Source organism: Coregonus clupeaformis, chromosome 15 (assembly GCF_020615455.1).
Source record: "Coregonus clupeaformis isolate EN_2021a chromosome 15, ASM2061545v1, whole genome shotgun sequence".
In the NCBI taxonomy this organism is placed as follows: domain Eukaryota; kingdom Metazoa; phylum Chordata; class Actinopteri; order Salmoniformes; family Salmonidae; genus Coregonus; species Coregonus clupeaformis.
Genome location: NC_059206.1, coordinates 45,140,810 through 45,161,818, shown reverse-complemented (window position 1 = coordinate 45,161,818; position 21,009 = coordinate 45,140,810). Strand labels below are relative to the sequence as shown.

The window sequence follows — 21,009 nt, the reverse complement described above, 5'->3', positions numbered from 1 at the left end:
ACATCAATTGTAGATGAATAATATTACATTGTATTGCATTACACACTTTAAACTTACTACAGCTTACTAAAGAATTCTACAATAATTTGTCGTATTTTTTCATGTGGGTAAAGACAGGGCTCTACGGTGTGACCATTTTACTCGCATATACAGAGCCTTCGGAAAGTATTCAGAACCCTTGACTTTTTCCACATTTTGTTAGGTTACAGGCTTATTCTAAAATTGGTTAAATTGACCCCCTAATGACAAAGCAAAAACAGGTTGAGACATTTTTGCTAATCTATAAAAAATAAAAAGAACTGAAATATCACATTTACATAAGTATTCAGACCCTTTATTCAGTACTTTGTTGAAGCACATTTGGCAGCAATTACAGCCTGGTCTTGGCTGTGTGCTTAGGGTCGTTGTCATGTTGGAAGGTGAACCTTCGCCCCAGTCTGAGGTCCTGAGTGCTCTGGAGCAGGTTTTCATCAAGGATCTCTCTGTACTTTGCTCTGTTCATCTTTGCCTCGATCCTGACTAGTCTCCCAGTCCCTGTCGCTGAAAAACACCCCCACAGCATGATGCTGCCACCACCATGCTTCACTGTAGGGATGGTGCCAGGTTTCCTCCAGACGTGACGCTTGGCATTCAGGCCAAAGAGTTCAATCTTGGTTTCATCAGACCAGAGAATCTTGTTTCTCATGGTCTGAGAGTCTTTAGGTGCCTTTTGGCAAACTCCAAGCGGGCTGTCATGAGCCTTTGACTGAGGAGTGGCTTCCGTCTGGCCACTATCATAAAGGCCTGATTGGTGGAGTGCTACAGAGATGGTTGTCCTTCTGGAAGGTTCTCCCATCTCCACAGAGGAACTCTAGAGCACTGTCAGAGTGACCATCGGGTTCTTGGTCACCTCCCTGACCAAGGCCCTTCTCCCTCAATTGCTCAGTTTGGCCGGGCGGCCAGCTCTAGGAAGAGTCTTGATGGTTCCAAACTTCTTCCATTTAAGAATGGAGGCCACTGTGTTCTTGGGGACCTTCAATGCTGCAGAAATATTTTGGTACCCTTCCCCAGATCTGTGCCTCGACACAATCCTGTCTCGGACCTCATGGCTTGGCTTTTGCTCTGACATGCACTGTCAACTGTGGAACCTTATATAGACAGGTGTGTACCTTTCCAAATCATGTCCAATCAATTGAATCTACCACAGGTGGGCTCCAATCAAGTTATAGAAACATCTCAAGGATGATCAATGGAAACAAGATGCACCTGAGCTCAATTTCAAGTCTCATAGCAAAGGGTCATTTTTTATACATTTGCAAAAATGTATAAAAACCTGTTCTTGCTTTGTCATTACGGGGTATTGTGTGCAGATTGCTGATTATGTTTTATGTATTTAATCAATTTTAGAATAAGGCTGTAACGTAACAAAATGTAGAAAAGGTCAAGGGGTCTGAATACTTTCCGAAGGCACTGTATATATATTTGGCTGTGCAACCTGGAGTTTTAACTTAGGAGCACCAGTGTGACTAGAAACAAATCCCCAGGATGATCATTGTTGCAATGATTACTTCACTGTACCGCAGCCCCTGAGTGCCATGGAGAATACACTGAGCACAGATTCATGACAGGCATGCTTACACCATTACTAAAGAAAATTGCTTCTCATCTTAAATATTTTTCATTGTGCTCCTACATTTCTTTGTGTGCTCCTACATTTTTCAACTTAGGCGCATGCGTGCTCCTTGTAAAAAAGGTCAGCGTAGAGCCCTGAAAGAGCTGGCACGCTCAATAAAGCATCGAAAGCGGCACATCAAAAGCGTCTTTAGAACAATAGAGGAAGAGAGAGAGAGAACCTATTAAACCTGGGTGGTAACACTGGTCAGTCAGATGCATGACTAAGTCTGTTGTCAGGAAGACAGAAGAACAGTACCAGGCACCCGGTGGTATGACTGGCCCTCCTTTGGACCTCAGAAATAGAAGCCCTGGGCCCTGGTCTATCTGGCCTATTGTCAGACAGACCCACACACACACAACAGCCAAGACATCCTGGCTCCCCACTGGGACCACTGAATGGAAGTGCAGGAGTAGGGAGGAGTGCATGAGAGGTGGAGGGAAAGAGAGAGACAACCCCTTCAGAATCACTGGACCTTTAGAAAACAGCCTGAGGTGAAAACCCAGGCTACACCCCAGCTCTCTGTGCTGTGAGGTCTACTGGGTCTACCTCCCATGCTGATCATCATTATCCAATGACGATGCATGAATTGTTTCTTACTGTCAGCAGCAATTCATTGAAACTAACACTTAACCATATGCCTCATTCAGTCCCTTCCAGTTCCGACCTCAGTTACTCATCCTGAACAGTGTACCTCACCTAACTCACAAGAGGCAGTCATAGAAAGTCCCAAACATCCCCTTTCACAACATCCGCCCGACAATCATCCGTTCCCCAAGGCCTCTTAGAGTGAGACGTGTGATTGAGGGAGACAGAGGGGAGGGAGGGAGGGCAGGAGAGGGAGAGAGACTCTGAAAGAAGAGGGACCTCCATCCAAAAGCAGGCCACTGGGCATTCCCCTCCTCTCCTGGTCCATGTGGCCGAGGGAGCTGAAGTGACCCCCTCCGGATCCTCCCACTGGGGACCCTTCACATCTACAGCTGGTTGCGGCTGCAAACGGCTCTCTGTCCACTGCTCTGATCTGCTCCCAAAACTGGCTGGCAACCTCCAGTGCAAACGTGCCACGTGAGGATTTCCAGAACCTAAATAAACCAGCTAGCCCCCGCCACATCTGGGAGGGAGAGCTGCAGCGAGCAGAGATAGGCAGTGGTAAACACTGGCCCCAGCCCCTACCCTCCTCAGCCTTGTTTTCAGTAATGATCATGGTGTTGGGTTTCTGCACCGCTGCCTGTCACACTCACTTAGACTCATCACTGGGGTTCTCTCTCACACATATACACACACGTACATAAACATGTTCAGAGAAACACACACACGGACCCCACCCCTAAACATAGAAACACAACAACAGCCCCTGAGATAAGCTCTATGGAGAAACCAATTGGCTCGAGGACAACATAACACACAGAGGGCTAGTGAAAGTGTAGTATGGGTTACATGGATAATTCTGTATTGTATTACCATTGCATTCTGAAAACATGAGCGATTTCCACAATGAAAGCTCCAGAGGTGACTCCACACTGTGAGAGAGGTGAGGACAGACCAAGGGTCCCAGAGGCATAGCTTAGCCTAGAGGACTCCCTGCTGGAGACATGTGAGATGATTGGAAACTATATTGTCAGCAATGATAAACCAGCATTTTTGGAAGCTCAAACTTATACTGCCTAGTAACTGTTGAATTGGAAATAGACTTCAGAGAGGGACATATTGAAAATGAGTCTTAAAGGGACATCTTATCTTGCAATCCTCCGGCTGATCCTGGATAAGCCGCTGTACCCCAGCACATACACCGGCATTGCTGTCCTTAAATTTTGGTGAGATTATCTGACTAGTTTATTCCCTGTAACGATCCTTTAGTGTCTTCTTCTCTGGTGGGGGTCCTGATCCACATAATCCTTCTGTTAGGAAGATTAGTGACCAAGTGGGCATGATTGGCACAGTGCCATTCTGAGAGAGACCAGTGAGACATGGCAGCGCACCCTTATTCTGCTGATTACTGCCTTTTTCAAACCAATTAAGACACTCATCCCTCCAGCTGTAGTAGACAGCCCTGTGTTGTGTTCATTTAAATCAAATACAATTTTATTGGTCGGGTACACATATTTTGCAGATGTTATTGCGGGGGTTAGCGAAATGCTTATGTTCCTAGCTCCAACAGTGCAGTAATACCTAACAATGCAAAACAATACATGCAAATCCCAAAAATGAAAATAAAGGAATTAAGAAATATTGAAATATTAGAATGAGCAATGTCAGAGTCCGGAATATAAATATATACTGTATGTACACTGCTCAAAAAAATAAAGGGAACACTAAAATAACACATCCTAGATCTGAATGTATGAAATAATCTTATTAAATACTTTTTTCTTTACATAGTTGAATGTGCTGACAACAAAATCACACAAAAATTATCAATGGAAATCAAATGTATCAACCCATGGAGGTCTGGATTTGGAGTCACCCTCAAAATTAAAGTGGAAAACCACACTACAGGCTGATCCAACTTTGATGTAATGTCCTTAAAACAAGTCAAAATGAGGCTCAGTAGTGTGTGTGGCCTCCACGTGCCTGTATGACCTCCCTACAACGCCTGGGCATGCTCCTGATGAGGTGGCGGATGGTCTCCTGAGGGATCTCCTCCCAGACCTGGACTAAAGCATCCGCCAACTCCTGGACAGTCTGTGGTGCAACGTGGCGTTGGTGGATGGAGCGAGACATGATGTCCCAGATGTGCTCAATTGGATTCAGGTCTGGGGAACGGGCGGGCCAGTCCATAGCATCAATGCCTTCCTCTTGCAGGAACTGCTGACACACTCCAGCCACATGAGGTCTAGCATTGTCTTGCATTAGGAGGAACCCAGGGCCAACCGCACCAGCATATGGTCTCACAAGGGGTCTGAGGATCTCATCTCGGTACCTAATGGCAGTCAGGCTACCTCTGGCGAGCACATGGAGGGCTGTGCGGCCCCCAAAGAAATGCCACCCCACACCATGACTGACCCACCGCCAAACCGGTCATGCTGGAGGATGTTGCAGGCAGCAGAACGTTCTCCACGGCGTCTCCAGACTCTGTCACGTCTGTCACATGTGCTCAGTGTGAACCTGCTTTCATCTGTGAAGAGCACAGGGCTCCAGTGGCAAATTTGCCAATCTTGGTGTTCTCTGGCAAATGCCAAACGTCCTGCACGGTGTTGGGCTGTAAGCACAACCCCCACCTGTGGACGTCGAGCCCTCATACCACCCTCATGGAGTCTGTTTCTGACCGTTTGAGCAAACACATGCACATTTGTGGCCTGCTGGAGGTCATTTTGCAGGGCTCTGGCAGTGCTCCTCCTGCTCCTCCTTGCACAAAGGCGGAGGTAGCAGTCCTGCTGCTGGGTTGTTGCCCTCCTACGGCCTCCTCCACGTCTCCTGATGTACTGGCCTGTCTCCTGGTAGCGCCTCCATGCTCTGGACACTACGCTGACAGACACAGCAAACCTTCTTGCCACAGCTCGCATTGATGTGCCACCCTGGATGAGCTGCACTACCTGAGCCACTTGTGTGGGTTGTAGACTCCGTCTCATGCTACCACTAGAGTAAAAGCACCGCCAGCATTCAAAAGTGACCAAAACATCAGCCAGGAAGCATAGGAACTGAGAAGTGGTCTGTGGTCACCACCTGCAAAACCAGTCCTTTATTGGGGGTGTCTTGCTAATTGCCTATAATTTCCACCTGTTGTCTATTCCATTTGCACAACAGCATGTGAAATGTATTGTCAATCAGTGTTGCTTCCTAAGTGGACAGTTTGATTTCACAGAAGTGTGATTGACTTGGAGTTACATTGTGTTGTTTAAGTGTTCCCTTTATTTTTTTGAGCAGTGTATATGATGGTGTGTATAGACATTATGGACAATAAATGAATAGACAAGGTGTATACAGCAGTAGTTATATAAGATAAGCCATGACTAGAATACAGTATATACATATGAAGTGGGTAAAACAGTATGTAAACATTATTAAAGTGCCCAGTGTTCAATGACTATGTACATAGGGCAGGGTTGAGTACCGGGTGGTAGCCGGCTTGTAACAGTGCGTTTGTATGTCCCTGTGAATCTGACAGAGAAATGTACACACACACACACAACTCACCCGTCGTTGGAGCAGGTCATAAACTCATCCTTAATCTTGGGGTGCCAACAGCCGCTGTTCAGCATGGCAGTGTGACCCTGAAATAAAAAGAGACAGAGAAACATAGTTAAATGGCTATAATTTTACCCAATCAGTACTGAGGAATCTGGATTTAAACAAGTAACAACCAAACATCAATTTTACATAGAGTGGCACATGTCTTGCATAGCAGCCTGATCTCACTGCTTCTAGTTAGCCTTTGGTCCTTCTCCAGAGAAAAGAGATAGACCCAGAGGGAAGGAGAGACCCCCCCCCAGAGACTGAGCCAATGACCCCTTAACCCCAGAGCCAGCCAGGACCAGTGGAGCTCCCTCTGCCTCCAAACTGTGAGCTCATAGCACTGTGACCTCCAGCAGGGCTCTCCTCTGGTAAAAAAGCACACACAGAATTAGCCATAACAAATAACATCTTCAAAGAGCGACTGCCCAGAGAGAGGCCTCTCGCACTGAGAGGGCAGGGGATTTCTCCGGCATTCAGCAGAGAGAGTTCAGACATGACATATCTCAATCTGACAGAGCAGATAGGAAGGAGCGGGCTTCGTGCACAGGAGTTGAGCAGAATGACATCAGTGTGTGGATTGTAAAGAGAGGCCTGCCTGCTCACTGTGCGATCCCATTTTCCCTTTTATCATGGGACTGGACACGTCCCGGTTTTCACCTTTATCACGACATATCGAACACAATCAAACCGTCATTATATCTCAGCATTTAAATGCTATATCTCTCTATACTGTAAAATACAAGGACTACTTTTAATATTCACGGATGGAGAACAAAAAGTATTTCAACCTATACTTGTAATGTTTAGGGTACAGTCCATAAACGGTGTTGTATGTTTAGAGCTTAAATGGTTTGTAAATGTCGGAATTGCTTCCATGTTCTGGCAAACGGCATTAAAACAAACAGCTCTGGTCAATCACAGTGATAGCCTTTTAATTGGACTGGAGGAAGTACCATTGCTATGCACATCTGATTCCCCTGCTCCCCAACAGAACAGGAGAGGACAGCCAACTGCCACTGCCTAATTAGAACCAGACTGATACACATACTTGACAGTAAACACCACATCAAGAGAATATGCCTAATTACAAACAGAAACCTGGGCGGAAATCAGCCTCACTGATACTAGGAAAGCCTTTAGAGTGTGTGTGTGTGTGTGTGTGTGTGTGTGTGTGTGTGTGTGGTGAAAACATTTGATTCAGTTACATATCAGGATATTATTTTTGACGATATATCGATCATATCGTTATAAAAATATCACAATATTATTTTTGTGCTAGTTGGCTGTACCTGCACCAAAACTCCAGTTTTTAAAAAATAGATTACAGCACTTTTATTTCGATGACTGATCAAAACTTTCTCATGGCTCTCTCTTGTCCCTCTGCAGCAGACATATGGTGAGCAATATGTTTGGAACATCAAATCACAATAAAATCACAGTATCGAAGGGCCTCCCGAGTGGCGCAGCGGTTTAAGGCACTGCATCGCAGTGCTAGAGGCGTCACTACATACCCGGGTTCGATCCCGTGCTGTATCACAACCGGCTGTGATCGTGAGTCCGATAGGGCGGCGCACAATTGGCCCAGCGTAGTCCGAGTTAGAGGAGGGTTTGGCTGGGAGGCTTTACTTGGCTCATTGCACTCTAGCGACTCCTTGTGGCGGGCCGGGCACCTGCAGGCTGACCTCGGTCGTCAGTTGAACGGTGTTTCAAATCAAATCAAATGTTATTTGCCACATGCACCGAATACAACAGGTGTAGACAAAGTGAAATGCTTACTTACAAGCCCTTAACCAACAATGCAGTATTTTAAAGAAAATAAAAAAAAGTGTTAAGTAAAAAATAGATAAGTAAAAAATAAAAGCAAATAACTAAAGAGCAGCAGTAAAATAAAATAACAGTAGGGAGGCTATATACAGGGGGGTACCAGCTAGTCGAGGTAATTGAGGTAATAGGTACATGTGGGTAGAGTTAAAGTGACTATGCAAAAATAATACACAGAGTAGCAGCAGCGTAAAAGAGGAGGATGGGGTGGTGTGGGGGGGCAGTGCAAATAGTCTGGGTAGCCATGATTAGCTGTTCAGGAGTCTTATGGCTTGGGGGTAGAAGCTGTTAAGAAGCCTTTTGGACCTAGACTTGGCACTCCGGTACCGCTTGCCGTGCGGTAGCAGGGAGAACAGTCTATGACTAGGGTGGCTGGAGTCTTTGACAATTTTGAGGGCCTTCCTCAAAATACCCCGTAATTTTTTGAAATTAATTCAAAATGTAAAGCTTAAATGTCTTGAGTAAATAAGTATTCAACCCCTCTGTTATGGCAAGTAAAAAATGTGCTTAACAAATCGCATAATAAGTTGCACGGACTCTGTGTTCAGTAATAGTGGTCTTTGACAATTTTGAGGGCCTTCCTCTGACACCGCCTGGTATAGAGGTCCTGGATGGCAGGAAGCTTGGCCCCAGTGATGTCCTGGGCCGTACGCACTACCCTCTGTAGTGCCTTGCGGTCGGAGGCAGAGCAGTTGCCATACCAGGCGGTGATGCAACCAGTAAGGATGCTCTCGATGGTACAGCTGTAGAACTGTGAGGATCTGAGGACCCATGCCAAATCTTTTCAGTCTCCTGAGGGGGAATAGGCTTTGTCGTGCCCTCTTCACGACTGTCTTGGTGTGTTTGGACCATGATAGTTTGTTGGTGATGTGGACACCAAGGAACTTGAAGCTCTCAACCTGTTCCACTACAGCCCTGTTGATGAGAATGGGGGCGTGCTCAGTCCTCTTTTTTTTCCTGTAGTCCACAATCATCTCCTTTGTCTTGATCACGTTGAGGAGAGGTTGTTATCCTGGCACCACAGGGCCAGGTCTCTGACCTCCTCCCTATAGGCTGTCTCATCATTGTCGGTGATCAGGCCTACCACTGTTGTGTCGTCGGAAAACTTAATGATGGTGTTGGAGTTGTGCCTGGCCATACAGTCATGGGTGACCAGGGAGTACAGGAGGGGACTGAGCACGCACCCCTGAGGGGCCCTCGTGTTGAGGATCAGCGTGGCAGATGTGTTGTTACCTACCCTTACCACCTGGGGGCGGCCCGTCAGGAAGTCCAGGATCCAGGGGGCCTCCGACACATTGGTGCGGCTGGCTTCCGGGTTAAGCGGGCGGGTGTTAAGAAGCGCGGTTTGGCGGGTCATGTTTCGGAGGACGCATGACTCGACCTTTGCCTCCTGAGCCCGTTGGGGAGTTGCAGCGATGAGATAAGATCGAAATTGGGGGGAAAAAGGGGGTGAAATACAATCACAGTATCGAATCGCAATACATATAGAATCTTGAAAATTGTGAGAATCGCAATACATATCGTATTGCCAAACAAATTATTGTGATAATATTGTGAGGTCCCTGGCAATTCCCAGCCCACGTGTGCTTGAGTGTACAGTGTGAGAGAGAGAGCATATGGGTGGGTGCTGTGGAAGAGACAGAAAGCAGAAGAGAGTGAGGAAGAAAGAGAGAGACTAGTGCGTGTGTGGTGGTGATGTGAGAGAATTGGTTTTGGACACAATACATTAGCTTGGTCACCTTCAGCGGTCCACTGCAGAGCTTCACTACCCAGAACCCTGCTGCCAGTTACAGCCCCAATGGAGCAGTGGATCCACAGGAATATAGAGAGACAGAGGGACACCCTACAGTAATTCCCAGCTGCAGCCAACAACACAGTTCTCCTACTGGGGAAGTCATCTCTATCACATCATTCTCACGGGTGTGTCTAAGTGGCATTGCAGCTGCCTGGGATGGTCATTGACCAGCCACCATGCAGAACATGCTCTGCACATGGACAGTCAATAATGGCCTTTTAGACAGCAAAACTGTTCACCCAAGATGTATTGAATGAACGCGACCTTGGTCAGTGGTCGGTCACCACGGCCTGAACTAGTTGTGAATGTCATCATGACCCTCTCCTACTCTACTCTGACTGCTCCCAGCTGCAAGCACAGTACACATCATTACCCCCATACACAAACTAACCCGCAGCTGCGGAACTACCCTGAGAACATACAGTGCAGGGGTCATCACTGACACAAAGCTAGGCCCAGGCCCGAATGCTTGTTTGAGTGGCCACCGACAGGGGGCTTGAAGGACATAGTGTCCGATGGATATTTATCAGTAACATTGGAACCACATATCAGAGAGTAGGTGATGGATGAGTGTGTGTACCTTGGTGTTAGCCATGTCCACAATGTACTGGTCTCCCTTGGGACACTCCATGACCGGGAACCCGTCTCGGTCCAACACCTTGGCCTGGGCATTCCCAGAGACCACCAGGATGACATCACCAGTGATGCTGTATTGCAGGGACCTGATCTGGTGGCTGAGAAGGAACACAAAGGGAGAGGATGAGAAAGGCAAAGCTTTTTTACTTATCATTCCTGTGGCTACCATTGGTCATTCATGAAATACGTGCAGTAAGTGTCTTTGTAGGTGTTTCTGTTGAATTGGTGAGAGACATCAGCTAGGTCTGAATGTGTACGACATCAGAGCTACAGCGTTGTTATATAACAGCTTTTAATCCTGAAGAAGTTTTAAACAAAACTAACCACTAGGCTCCTGTTACCATAGGAACCGTGACAACACACATCACAGAGAGTTAGCGGAAACAGTCAGATGATTGGTCCATTTGACTTGGACCAGACAGACAGACAGTGGATATGTCTAGGTCTGGGCCTCTCTCTGTCTTGTTCCTCAGACTCAACACAATGAAAAGTCCATTAGACTGGGACAGAAGAATAGAACACACTGAGCCTAGCCTTGGCTGCACTACACATCGTTGGGTTTCATCTTTCCAGCAAGAAAAGGAGAGTGGAGAGGTTCAAATATGAGCCCAAAGATTGGGATTTGCTACACCAGCAACCCATTCACAATACCAATCTATGCTCTGAACTGTTACTTACCCCCTACTGTTACCTCCTACCCCCACACACGCACACCATACGTGTCAAGCACACACACATTACCACTCTCCCAAAGTGCAGATAGCAATTCAGGTCAATATCAAACTGCATTAACACCGCAGGGGGTAGAGGGGCCAGCCAGGGTTCGTGCGGGGAGTGGGGACCATTGTGAAATAAAATTGGGTTATTTCTGTTCCTATCTCCAGGGGCTGGAGCACAGATAGCCATCACTAGATGTCCTTTAAAGGAAGAGTCAATAACACTGAACCAATCAAGGTTCCTCATTAAGGAGAAATAAACCCTAGTTTTTAACACTAGTGTGCCCTGCAGGTCGATGGAGGAACATTGGGCTTCACACGGCTCTCCAAATATGGCCTAGTGTGTCAGTGACCGCAGAGACTATTGGATGGCTCTGTAATCAGGCTAAATGTGCCGTAGAGTTCTGCTAATAAGATTCAGGGAAAGCCCGCTCCAGCTCAGCCCATTGGTTCTCAAAACCCCTGAGAGAATGTATTCATTGATGGGTTCCACGAAATGACCATTAAATACACACAGTTATACACATGTACACAAACACAAACAAAAGCTCTTCTCTCATCTGCATCCGAGTATACAGTATTTAGGTTAGTCCATTTAAATAAAGAGAGAAGATCCATTCCTCTGACATGAGGTACTACAGTTAACATGAAGTTCGCTGAAGCAATACAACAACATGTTTGTGCATGTGTAGGAGCATTTTGATAGCAAGGTTTCCTTAGCCGGCAATTGCCGGTTTTTGGCCAATAAATTAAATTAAAAGGCGATAAATACAATTGTTGCCAGACAAATTGTCCGTGGGTGCATATCATACATCCCGATTTCGCTCTACAGCACCATTCTCTCACTCCTTGCTCGCTGCCTTACGTGCATGTGCCTGCTGCTGTGGAGAGAGAGAGAGAGAGAGTGAGGAGCCTTGGGCTACTGTTGATTGCGACCTACTCGTGACCTACTTGTTGTGTGTATGTACTGACATGTATGTGCTACTGATAGATGCACACATACACTACATGTTAAGTCTTTTGTCTGTAATGTATTTTTCGTGACGTATCGGACCCCAATAAAACGAAAGTTAGAGTCAGAGTACGCCTATAGGGGCCAATTCAGACTTAGGAAATGTAAGCCTTTCCTACACACTTCTCAGTATTTGGTATTCAGTCGTGTAATACAGGTGTGGCTACCTTGCGTGCTCTCATCTTAAGCCATCCCTTTAAGCCATCCCGGCTTAGGGCGGCAGGTAGCTTAGTGGTTAAGAGCGTTGTGCCAGTAACCGAAAGGTCGCTGGTTCTAATCCCCGAGCCAACTAGGTGAAAAATCTGTCGATGTGCCCTTGAGCAAGGCACTTAACCCTAATTGCTCATGTAAGTCGCTCTGGAGAAGAGCGTCTGCTAAATGACTAAAAATAAAATAAATAAATAAATAAATACGGTGTAACTTTTAGTTTCGAATTCTGTCTACAGACTCACTAGAATATATCGAAAGAACAGGTTTAGAATATTAGGTATCAATGAAAGACATCAAAATATATGCATTTCTGTCTCCGTTTCAGCACCAATTGGTAGATATAAAAATACTCTGACCTTGTAGATTATTTAGGGTTAGGAAAGTATTTATGAATGATAAAAAACAGGTTTAGAGAGCCTTTACGCACTAAATATATTGCTGAATAAAAAATAAAGTGCTTTGATTGACCGCTGTGCCACGGCACAATCATTGCCGCCATGGCCCAAAAATATGGAACATGAAAAAATATCTGTAGAGGCGCACTTTGAAGATGCTAGAACAGCCCACATTTACTTTACCTCTGTAAACAAAACGAGTAATGAATAGAAAAATCTGACAACCCCATAGTAGAATAGTTAACCTATTTACTTAGTCATTTGTTGTTGTGTGTTCTATGCAAGATAAATATTCCTTCTCGAGGCGCATTTAAGTTACGAGTGCCATAGGGAGAGAAACGTGCATTCTGACATGCAGTCAATGCACAACAATTCCTGCAATCGCTGGGAAAACAGCAGTTTTAATGGCCTTTGTTAAAAAGAGGGTGATCCCAGCTTTCCATTCATACTTTATTTATTTATCAACTCCTAAATATGTGCGAACTGCACCATTTTAAACTCAGAGTTTTTAGCAGTGTCATGGTTAAGCACCAAACAGCTCTGCATAGGGGAGAGTGGGGCTATATGTAATACGGGTCAATTGTAGGGTAAGTTGGGGGTTGGAGTGACTTAAAAAATTGTGATGAGACAGATTACATTTTTAGTTGAACAAATGTAGTGGCAACCAGGGAAAGTGTTGGGGGGAAAATTGGTGACATTAAGTGGTTTCTTTGATAAGTACAGGCAGGGGGCGTGTTACCACGGGTGGCGGGTTACCCCAAGTTACCTAAACAAGTAGGCCTACATTATATTCACTGTGTTAATGCACGTTTTTTGGGACATAAAATTCATCATTAGGATGCTAACTAGTTAAAAGATTACATTTGGGATCTAACTAATGATTAGCCCAATAAGGTAAATGCAGATAGGCTGAATCATGGGGTTGCCTATGCTGCATCAGTTGGGCTACAGGTGATAATGCTCATTGCTAATAGCATAACTGATAATATGGACCATAATATGGAAAATTGCCACATTCAGTTCTTGAACTCATGGTAATGTTGGAAGATTAGTGTACATAGATTTATAATAGGGAGAATAGCATACAATAGTAGGCAACATCCTCGTCTATTTCCTGCACTAACCATGGAACGGTTTGATGACACGGCCAATTAATTATTGCGCCATGCGTCGGGTTCAAACTGTTACGGCTTGGTCTGCGCTCCGCTACATAACGATTTAATCACCCTCCATGTTTTTAAACTAATGATCCTCATCAACAATCACACGGCCGTGACGGCGTTTACTGAGGAAGTAAATGAAAGTAAACGAAACGACATGTAATTAAATGGAATGATAATGTAGGCTATACCAACTGAAGGGAAATAACAGTAAATTGGCAGTTGAATATGTGTGGGTATTAGGCCTATTGACGGTCCCTATGGAATGCTTGACACCTTGTAGAGTCCATGCCCCGACGAATTGAGGCTGTTCTGAGGGAAAAAGGGGTATTTTACTCAGTGTAAATAAAAGTGCATGGAGAATGGTGTTTTTTCTATCTTCAAAAAATGTATTTTCCACTTGGAACCGGTAGGTTCACTAGACTTTATTAATGGTTTCCTCGCGTGTAAAGGTGGTGGAATTAAGTCAAGGTCAGAATATGGTGTATCTGCAGACACACCTCCACCACACCTTCATTTATTCGATCTCCAACCCAAACGAATAGCTGGTGAATAACATGCTCTTCTTATGCTTAAGTTCCAGGTCAGAATACACAGAGAAAAGTGCATAGAAAGGGAATTACGTTCCATTTACGTGCGCTTAACTCGGGTCGGAATTCCACCCCCATAGTGAAAAGCCTACAAGGGCATACATTTAATATTGTAGTGGACAAAGATGAGAAGAATGTTGGCGCGGCCATATGCAGGCTACTGTGCAACTCGCTATTCAGGTAAGAAGCTATTTACTTATTTCTTATTTCATATTTATAATCAATATTATCATTATTATTGTGTATCATTGTTATTATTGTAGGCCTATTTATTAATATAAACCAGCTCCTTAAATATGCTAAATGTGTTTTGTTTCATTCTGTTGAGACATTTTGGTTGGCTAAATTAAGTTTGATCTGTCTTTATAATTGTGTGCCCAATATTTAGTTTAAGATAGGTTATAAGTAGGCCTGTTGTAAAATAAATATTATATATATATCCTTTTGTACACCTATATCTGTATAGCAGATGCAGTAGCCTATCTGGCAAGGACAATGATCCAACACACCTCCAGGCTGTGTAAGGGCTATTTTACCAAGATGGAGAGTGATGGAGTGCTGCATCAGATGACCTGGCCTCCACAATCCCCCGACCTCAACCCAAGTGGGATGGTTTGGAATGAGTCGGACAGAAGAGTGAAGGAAAAGCAGCCAACAAATGCTCAGCATATGTGGGATCTCCTTCAAGACTGTCGGAGAAGCATTCCAGGTGAAGCTGGTTGAGAGAATGCCAAGAGTGTGCAAAGCTGTCATCAAGGCAAAGGGTGGCTATTTGAAGAATCTCAAATATGAAATATATTTTGATTTGTTTAACCCTTTTTGGTTACTACATGATTCCATATGCGTTATTTCATAGTTTTGATGTCTTCACTATAATTCTACAATGTAGAAAATAGTAAAAATAAAGAAAAACCCTTGAATGAGTAGGTGTGTCCAAACTTTTGACTGGTACTGTATATTCTCTTTATATTAATATCATACAGTGGACACCTAAGCCTATAGGCATATGCATGCAATGCCCTGATGCATTTATCGCTCAAATCTCCGGCAGCTGAACCGTGATGTGGACAACTATTGTTTTAGGAAAGTAAAAACCAATAAAACAGGCTATAAAGTTTTGCATATGCTACACATCGAAAACAAGGAATAGTGTTTTTGTCATAGGCAGTTTTTTAGGACATGTAAAAATGGCTAATTTGGCCAATATTCCTTGTTTATTGATGGCGATGGCTGCGTGGGTGAACGCCCTAATGGGTTACACACCCAATGCACCCTGTTTGATAGGCATGTGTATGTTCTAGTCTAGGTGGTGGACACACCATTCGCAGGGCTGTATTGTTCTGAAGGAATTCAGAGCTGCATCCATCCCAGCAAAGTCCCAGAAGCGCACGTCAAAGTCGTATCCCCCGGTGACCAGACGGGCTCCAGAGGGGTCCAATGCCAAGGCCGACACCTGAGGAGGGAGGGAGCAAACAGAGGTTACTTCACCTGCCAGGGAAAAAATACACACTTAACTAACACCTAGTTGCTGCTAAGCTAACAGCACACCTCCTTACCAGCCAGCTTAGTGCACATGGGACACAACCGAACGATGCTAGTCAGCCTGCACAGCCGGCCCATCGAAACTACACCTAAACTTCACCGGAACTAATTTCACACATAATAAGACTTAGCCTATAGACAGGATTACATTTATTTATGCAACTGATCCTTTACAATTGTTCATGCACTTGTGCTTTTGTTTAGGAATACAGCAAATAATTTCACCTGTGCACCCGGCTGGTTAAATTATATTTTTTGTTTCTACTTCGTCAAAAGAAGCTGTGACTGGACTTTATTAATTACTCTATTACTAATCAAGTCTACAAATAAAGTTGATCAAATGGATTATACTGTAATGTTTTTATTGGAAGGGACACAAAAAAAGGCTATAGGCCTATGTTTTTTCTAGGACATTGTAGAATTATACAAAACATATCCTTGACTCTAAACAAATGACTATTGTGTGTTTTTTATTTTTTTATTGCTATATTTCCACAAATATTTCTTCATGAAATTAATCATTTATAATAGTTGTTATATATATATATATATATATATATATATATATACAAAAAATATACACTGCTCAAAAAAATAAAGGGAACACTTAAACAACACAATGTAACTCCAAGTCAATCACACTTCTGTGAAATCAAACTGTCCACTTAGGAAGCAACACTGATTGACAATACATTTCACATGCTGTTGTGCAAATGGAATAGACAACAGGTGGAAATTATAGGCAATTAGCAAGACACCCCCAATAAAGGACTGGTTTTGCAGGTGGTGACCACAGACCACTTCTCAGTTCCTATGCTTCCTGGCTGATGTTTTGGTCACTTTTGAATGCTGGAGGTGCTTTCACTCTAGTGGTAGCATGAGACGGAGTCTACAACCCACACAAGTGGCTCAGGTAGTGCAGCTCATCCAGGATGGCACATCAATGCGAGCTGTGGCAAGAAGGTTTGCTGTGTCTGTCAGCGTAGTGTCCAGAGCATGGAGGCGCTACCAGGAGACAGGCCAGTACATCAGGAGACGTGGAGGAGGCCGTAGGAGGGCAACAACCCAGCAGCAGGACTGCTACCTCCGCCTTTGTGCAAGGAGGAGCAGGAGGAGCACTGCCAGAGCCCTGCAAAATGACCTCCAGCAGGCCACAAATGTGCATGTGTCTGCTCAAACGGTCAGAAACAGACTCCATGAGGGTGGTATGAGGGCCAGTCGTCCACAGGTGGGGGTTGTGCTTACAGCCCAACACCGTGCAGGACGTTTGGCATTTGCCAGAGAACACCAAGATTGGCAAATTCGCCACTGGCGCCCTGTGCTCTTCACAGATTAAAGCAGGTTCACACTGAGCACATGTGACAGACGTGACAGGGTCTGGAGACGCCGTGGAGAACGTTCTGCTGCCTGCAACATCCTCCAGCATGACCGGTTTGGCGGTGGGTCAGTCATGGTGTGGGGTGGCATTTCTTTGGGGGGCCGCACAGCCCTCCATGTGCTCGCCAGAGGTAGCCTGACTGCCATTAGGTACCGAGATGAGATCCTCAGACACCTTGTGAGACCATATGCTGGTGCGGTTGGCCCTGGGTTCCTCCTAATGCAAGACAATGCTAGACCTCATGTGGCTGGAGTGTGTCAGCAATTCCTGTAAGAGGAAGGCATTGATGCTATGGACTGGCCCGCCCGTTCCCCAGACCTGAATCCAATTGAGCACATCTGGGACATCATGTCTCGCTCCATCCACCAACGCCACGTTGCACCACAGACTGTCCAGGAGTTGGCGGATGCTTTAGTCCAGGTCTGGGAGGAGATCCCTCAGGAGACCATCCGCCACCTCATCAGGAGCATGCCCAGGCGTTGTAGGGAGGTCATACAGGCACGTGGAGGCCACACACACTACTGAGCCTCATTTTGACTTGTTTTAAGGACATTACATCAAAGTTGGATCAGCCTGTAGTGTGGTTTTCCACTTTAATTTTGAGGGTGACTCCAAATCCAGACCTCCATGGGTTGATACATTTGATTTCCATTGATCATTTTTGTGTGATTTTGTTGTCAGCACATTCAACTATGTAAAGAAAAAAGTATTTAATAAGATTATTTCATTCATTCAGATCTAGGATGTGTTATTTTAGTGTTCCCTTTATTTTTTTGAGCAGTGTATATATATGGGGGATTGGAAATGATGCAGACAATTACAATGATGGAAGCCACAATCTATTTGCAATATTAAAGCTGATCTACGCCGTAATAGTTTATGCACTATTTATCAAGCGTTGGTGCTTATGTTTGCTGCACCTTGCAGGTTGATATGCATCTGATGCATATGCTAAAGGAGACGCCCGGTAACGTTCTCTAGCGGGTACCAGGCAGTTCTAGTGTTAATGAGTCCTAGGAGGGAAATATGCTAATTAATTGGTGCTATATTTAAACGTGCTCATGAGTGCAGTGAGTAACAATGCGCAGTTTGGAATCCATGTTGGAAAGGTTCTATAAAATCGCAGTTAATAAATATAGATTGGAGTTATAGAGAGGAAAGTTGGAAAATACTTACTGTTTTGGAGCCATGCTGCAGAGTAATCTCATGAGTGTCTGGAATCTTCTTCACTGGATTCTGAGAGAGTGAGAGGGACAGGAAGTTGCCTGTCATACATGTGTGGTTGTGGTTGAAGGTGGAGTGGGCTGCCTGGCACTCTGTCATACACAATATTTCAGCTTTAATGGGCTGTGTGATATGTTACAGGCTGGTTACAGCAGGGTCCACTAGCTACACCTACACCCAATGGGAGGGCTGCGTTTGGCCAGAGGGCCATGTTATTACCAGAGGCCGACCTGTCACAAGCCACCATCCATCACATAGTCCCACGGCAGCCTCAAATCACACCTGCCCTGAGAACACTGGGTGTCTGGCCTATATCACCCATAACATACACACAGCGAAGAGACATTTACTACTCAGAGAGAGAGAGAGGGGGAGATGAGAGAGAACACTTTTTTAAGGAGAAAACCATCTGTCTTTGTGCGGCCCATTTCGGTGGCCTACATACTTTAAAATGATGGCTTTTTATTATGGTTTATCAGGAGGTGGTGTGAGAAAGCCAACTCTTGCTTTCCCAAGCAGTACACCTAGATTGCACTGGGTTGACTCACAAGTCATTATTGTGTAAAATGGAATGATAAAGCAAGTCTCAGGAAATGCTAAGACTGTGATGGCCTCCAGTGGTATAACATAGTAAGAACACACCACGTAAATAAATATGTGGCTTCAGGACTGTAAAGAAATGTCAGTGTTGCAGACTGAAATGTATAAAGATCATCATTACGAACAAATTTAGCCTGCTTATGTAAATTGTTTATTGTTGCAGACAGAAATGTATGTACTTATGTAAAGGCATCAGTATGGGAGCAGATGTTTTTAGCCTCATGCAAATCTACTGTAAAATGTTTCCTTGTGTCATAAGTGGAAACACTTACATCATCTTCATCATCCTGCATATCCTCATCATCATCATCTTCATCGTCTGCTGTGCTTCCTCTATACCCTGGTGGTAGTGGTGGCCCCACTAAGTCCTCATCATCCTCCTGACCAGTCAGCTGTTTGGGCACTGGGGGTCCAATGAGCTCTGAGTCTGAGTCTGACTCTGAGTCACTGCTGCTGCTGCCACTACTGCTCTCCTCCTTCTTCCTGTTGGGTAGTATGTAATAGAGACCCATGGGTTTCAAGAATCTAGCCAATCCCGCATACTTGTAATAATAACACTAAATTCCACTGCATTATTTTGAATTACCCTCCCACACAGTTATTTTAACTCGGAGCATGTGAAAGTAATTGGTCAGTTAGAATGGATGGGATTGTGTGTGTTACCTGGGTGCAGGGGCGGGGGCTCTGTCTCTCTGTTTGGAGCTTGATGCCTTGGCTGTATGGGAGCTCTCCCCAGTTTCCTCTTTCTGCCTCTCCTCTGAAGGAGACACAGCTGAGGTTAGACACTTAAAACACATACACACTAAGACTGAGTTAAAGGGCACGGAGCTATTTGTCACTAACCTAATACTTGTTGACTCCTCTCTATTGCTGTTCTTCGGGTCTGCTCAAAGATGGCATCCAGGTCAAAAGTGCGGGCTTTCTTTCCTGGAGTGAAGAGAGGAAGGCTTGTATGAAAATGCTGTACTCACCTATTAAAACACATTTATGGTGAATCTATGTTGTTGATATCAGGTTGATATGAAGGCCAATGGAAGTAACACTTACCAAAGCCAGAGAATCCCATGACAGAGGCCATATCTCCATCACTCTGGTCTGACGCTAAAAGACAGGAGGAGTCATTCACACTAGCTGCATCATTCATTCACGACTTTCTCGCAACATGAAATAACTACAATTGTCAATACTTAATGTTACCATTGTCACACCAAGAACTAACTAAAAACCAAACAGGCTGTTTGTATACATCATTTACTGATAGTGATAGACTGACTACACTCCAGAGTGGCTATTGTATTTCACTAGCTAGCTCACATATGTGCTCAACCACGCCCACACCTATGTACATATTATGCACAAACACATACACTCACACAAACTCCCAGCACGACTTTATTACTATTGCACAATTTAAACACTTTGCTCCCCATATCCCTCATCCCTGACACACATGTAAATATTGTATTTGTTTGAGTGCCTTTGTATTATATATTTTCCCCCATTGAGTTTCTATTTGATCATTATTGCTTTTTTTCTATTATACTGTTGTCGCATTGTTGAGGTGAACCTGCAAGTAAGCATTTCATTGTACTGCGTCTGTGTACATGACCATGTGTATTCTGTATATATGACAAATACATTTGACTAGCTAGCGATTTACTAATGCCGCGTGCTGTAGATCACAAGCTGCACGAGGACACAAACTTTTTTTAGGTTGAGCTACTTTGCAGTTGGACACGTTTAATTCAAAAAATATTACTCATTGAAAGAATAGTCGTAGCCATAGATGCTGTAGTAGCTAAAGTCAGCTATCTAGCTACCAAACAAGCTAGCTAGCAGCAACAATAGGATATCTCTCACTTCCATTACATTTAATAATCATGCATGCTGGGACATTGTACCCTGCAACCATTTATTTAGTGAATTATAATCTTGACTCCCAAAAAACAGCTAATAACGTAACATTTACCGTTGCCCGTTTTGTTGGGATCCATGTTTTGTTTTAAAGTTTACTTGAACTGTGATCCGGAAGCTGCTTCAATATTTCAACAAAGGCGCCAAAACCACTGTCATCTAGTGGTCATTTTTAGCTACTGATAATATTGC

General features: G+C 44.5%; 1 protein-coding gene across 1 annotated transcript in view; it reads right to left on the bottom strand.

Moving 5' to 3' along the window:
• The window catches only part of LOC121582335 (WD repeat-containing protein 70), a 72,363-nt gene extending 51,354 nt beyond the window's left edge, over window positions 1–21,009 (bottom strand). The window contains exons 1-9 of the mRNA XM_041898053.2: window positions 20,873–21,009; window positions 19,951–20,004; window positions 19,747–19,830; window positions 19,567–19,660; window positions 19,176–19,386; window positions 18,256–18,315; window positions 15,479–15,612; window positions 10,021–10,174; window positions 5,786–5,862 (exon numbers count right to left, since the gene is read on the bottom strand). Of these exons, the coding sequence (XP_041753987.1) occupies window positions 5,786–5,862; window positions 10,021–10,174; window positions 15,479–15,612; window positions 18,256–18,315; window positions 19,176–19,386; window positions 19,567–19,660; window positions 19,747–19,830; window positions 19,951–20,004; window positions 20,873–20,897 (893 nt within the window). The 5' untranslated portion in view covers window positions 20,898–21,009. The remainder of the gene's footprint in view (window positions 1–5,785; window positions 5,863–10,020; window positions 10,175–15,478; window positions 15,613–18,255; window positions 18,316–19,175; window positions 19,387–19,566; window positions 19,661–19,746; window positions 19,831–19,950; window positions 20,005–20,872) is intronic.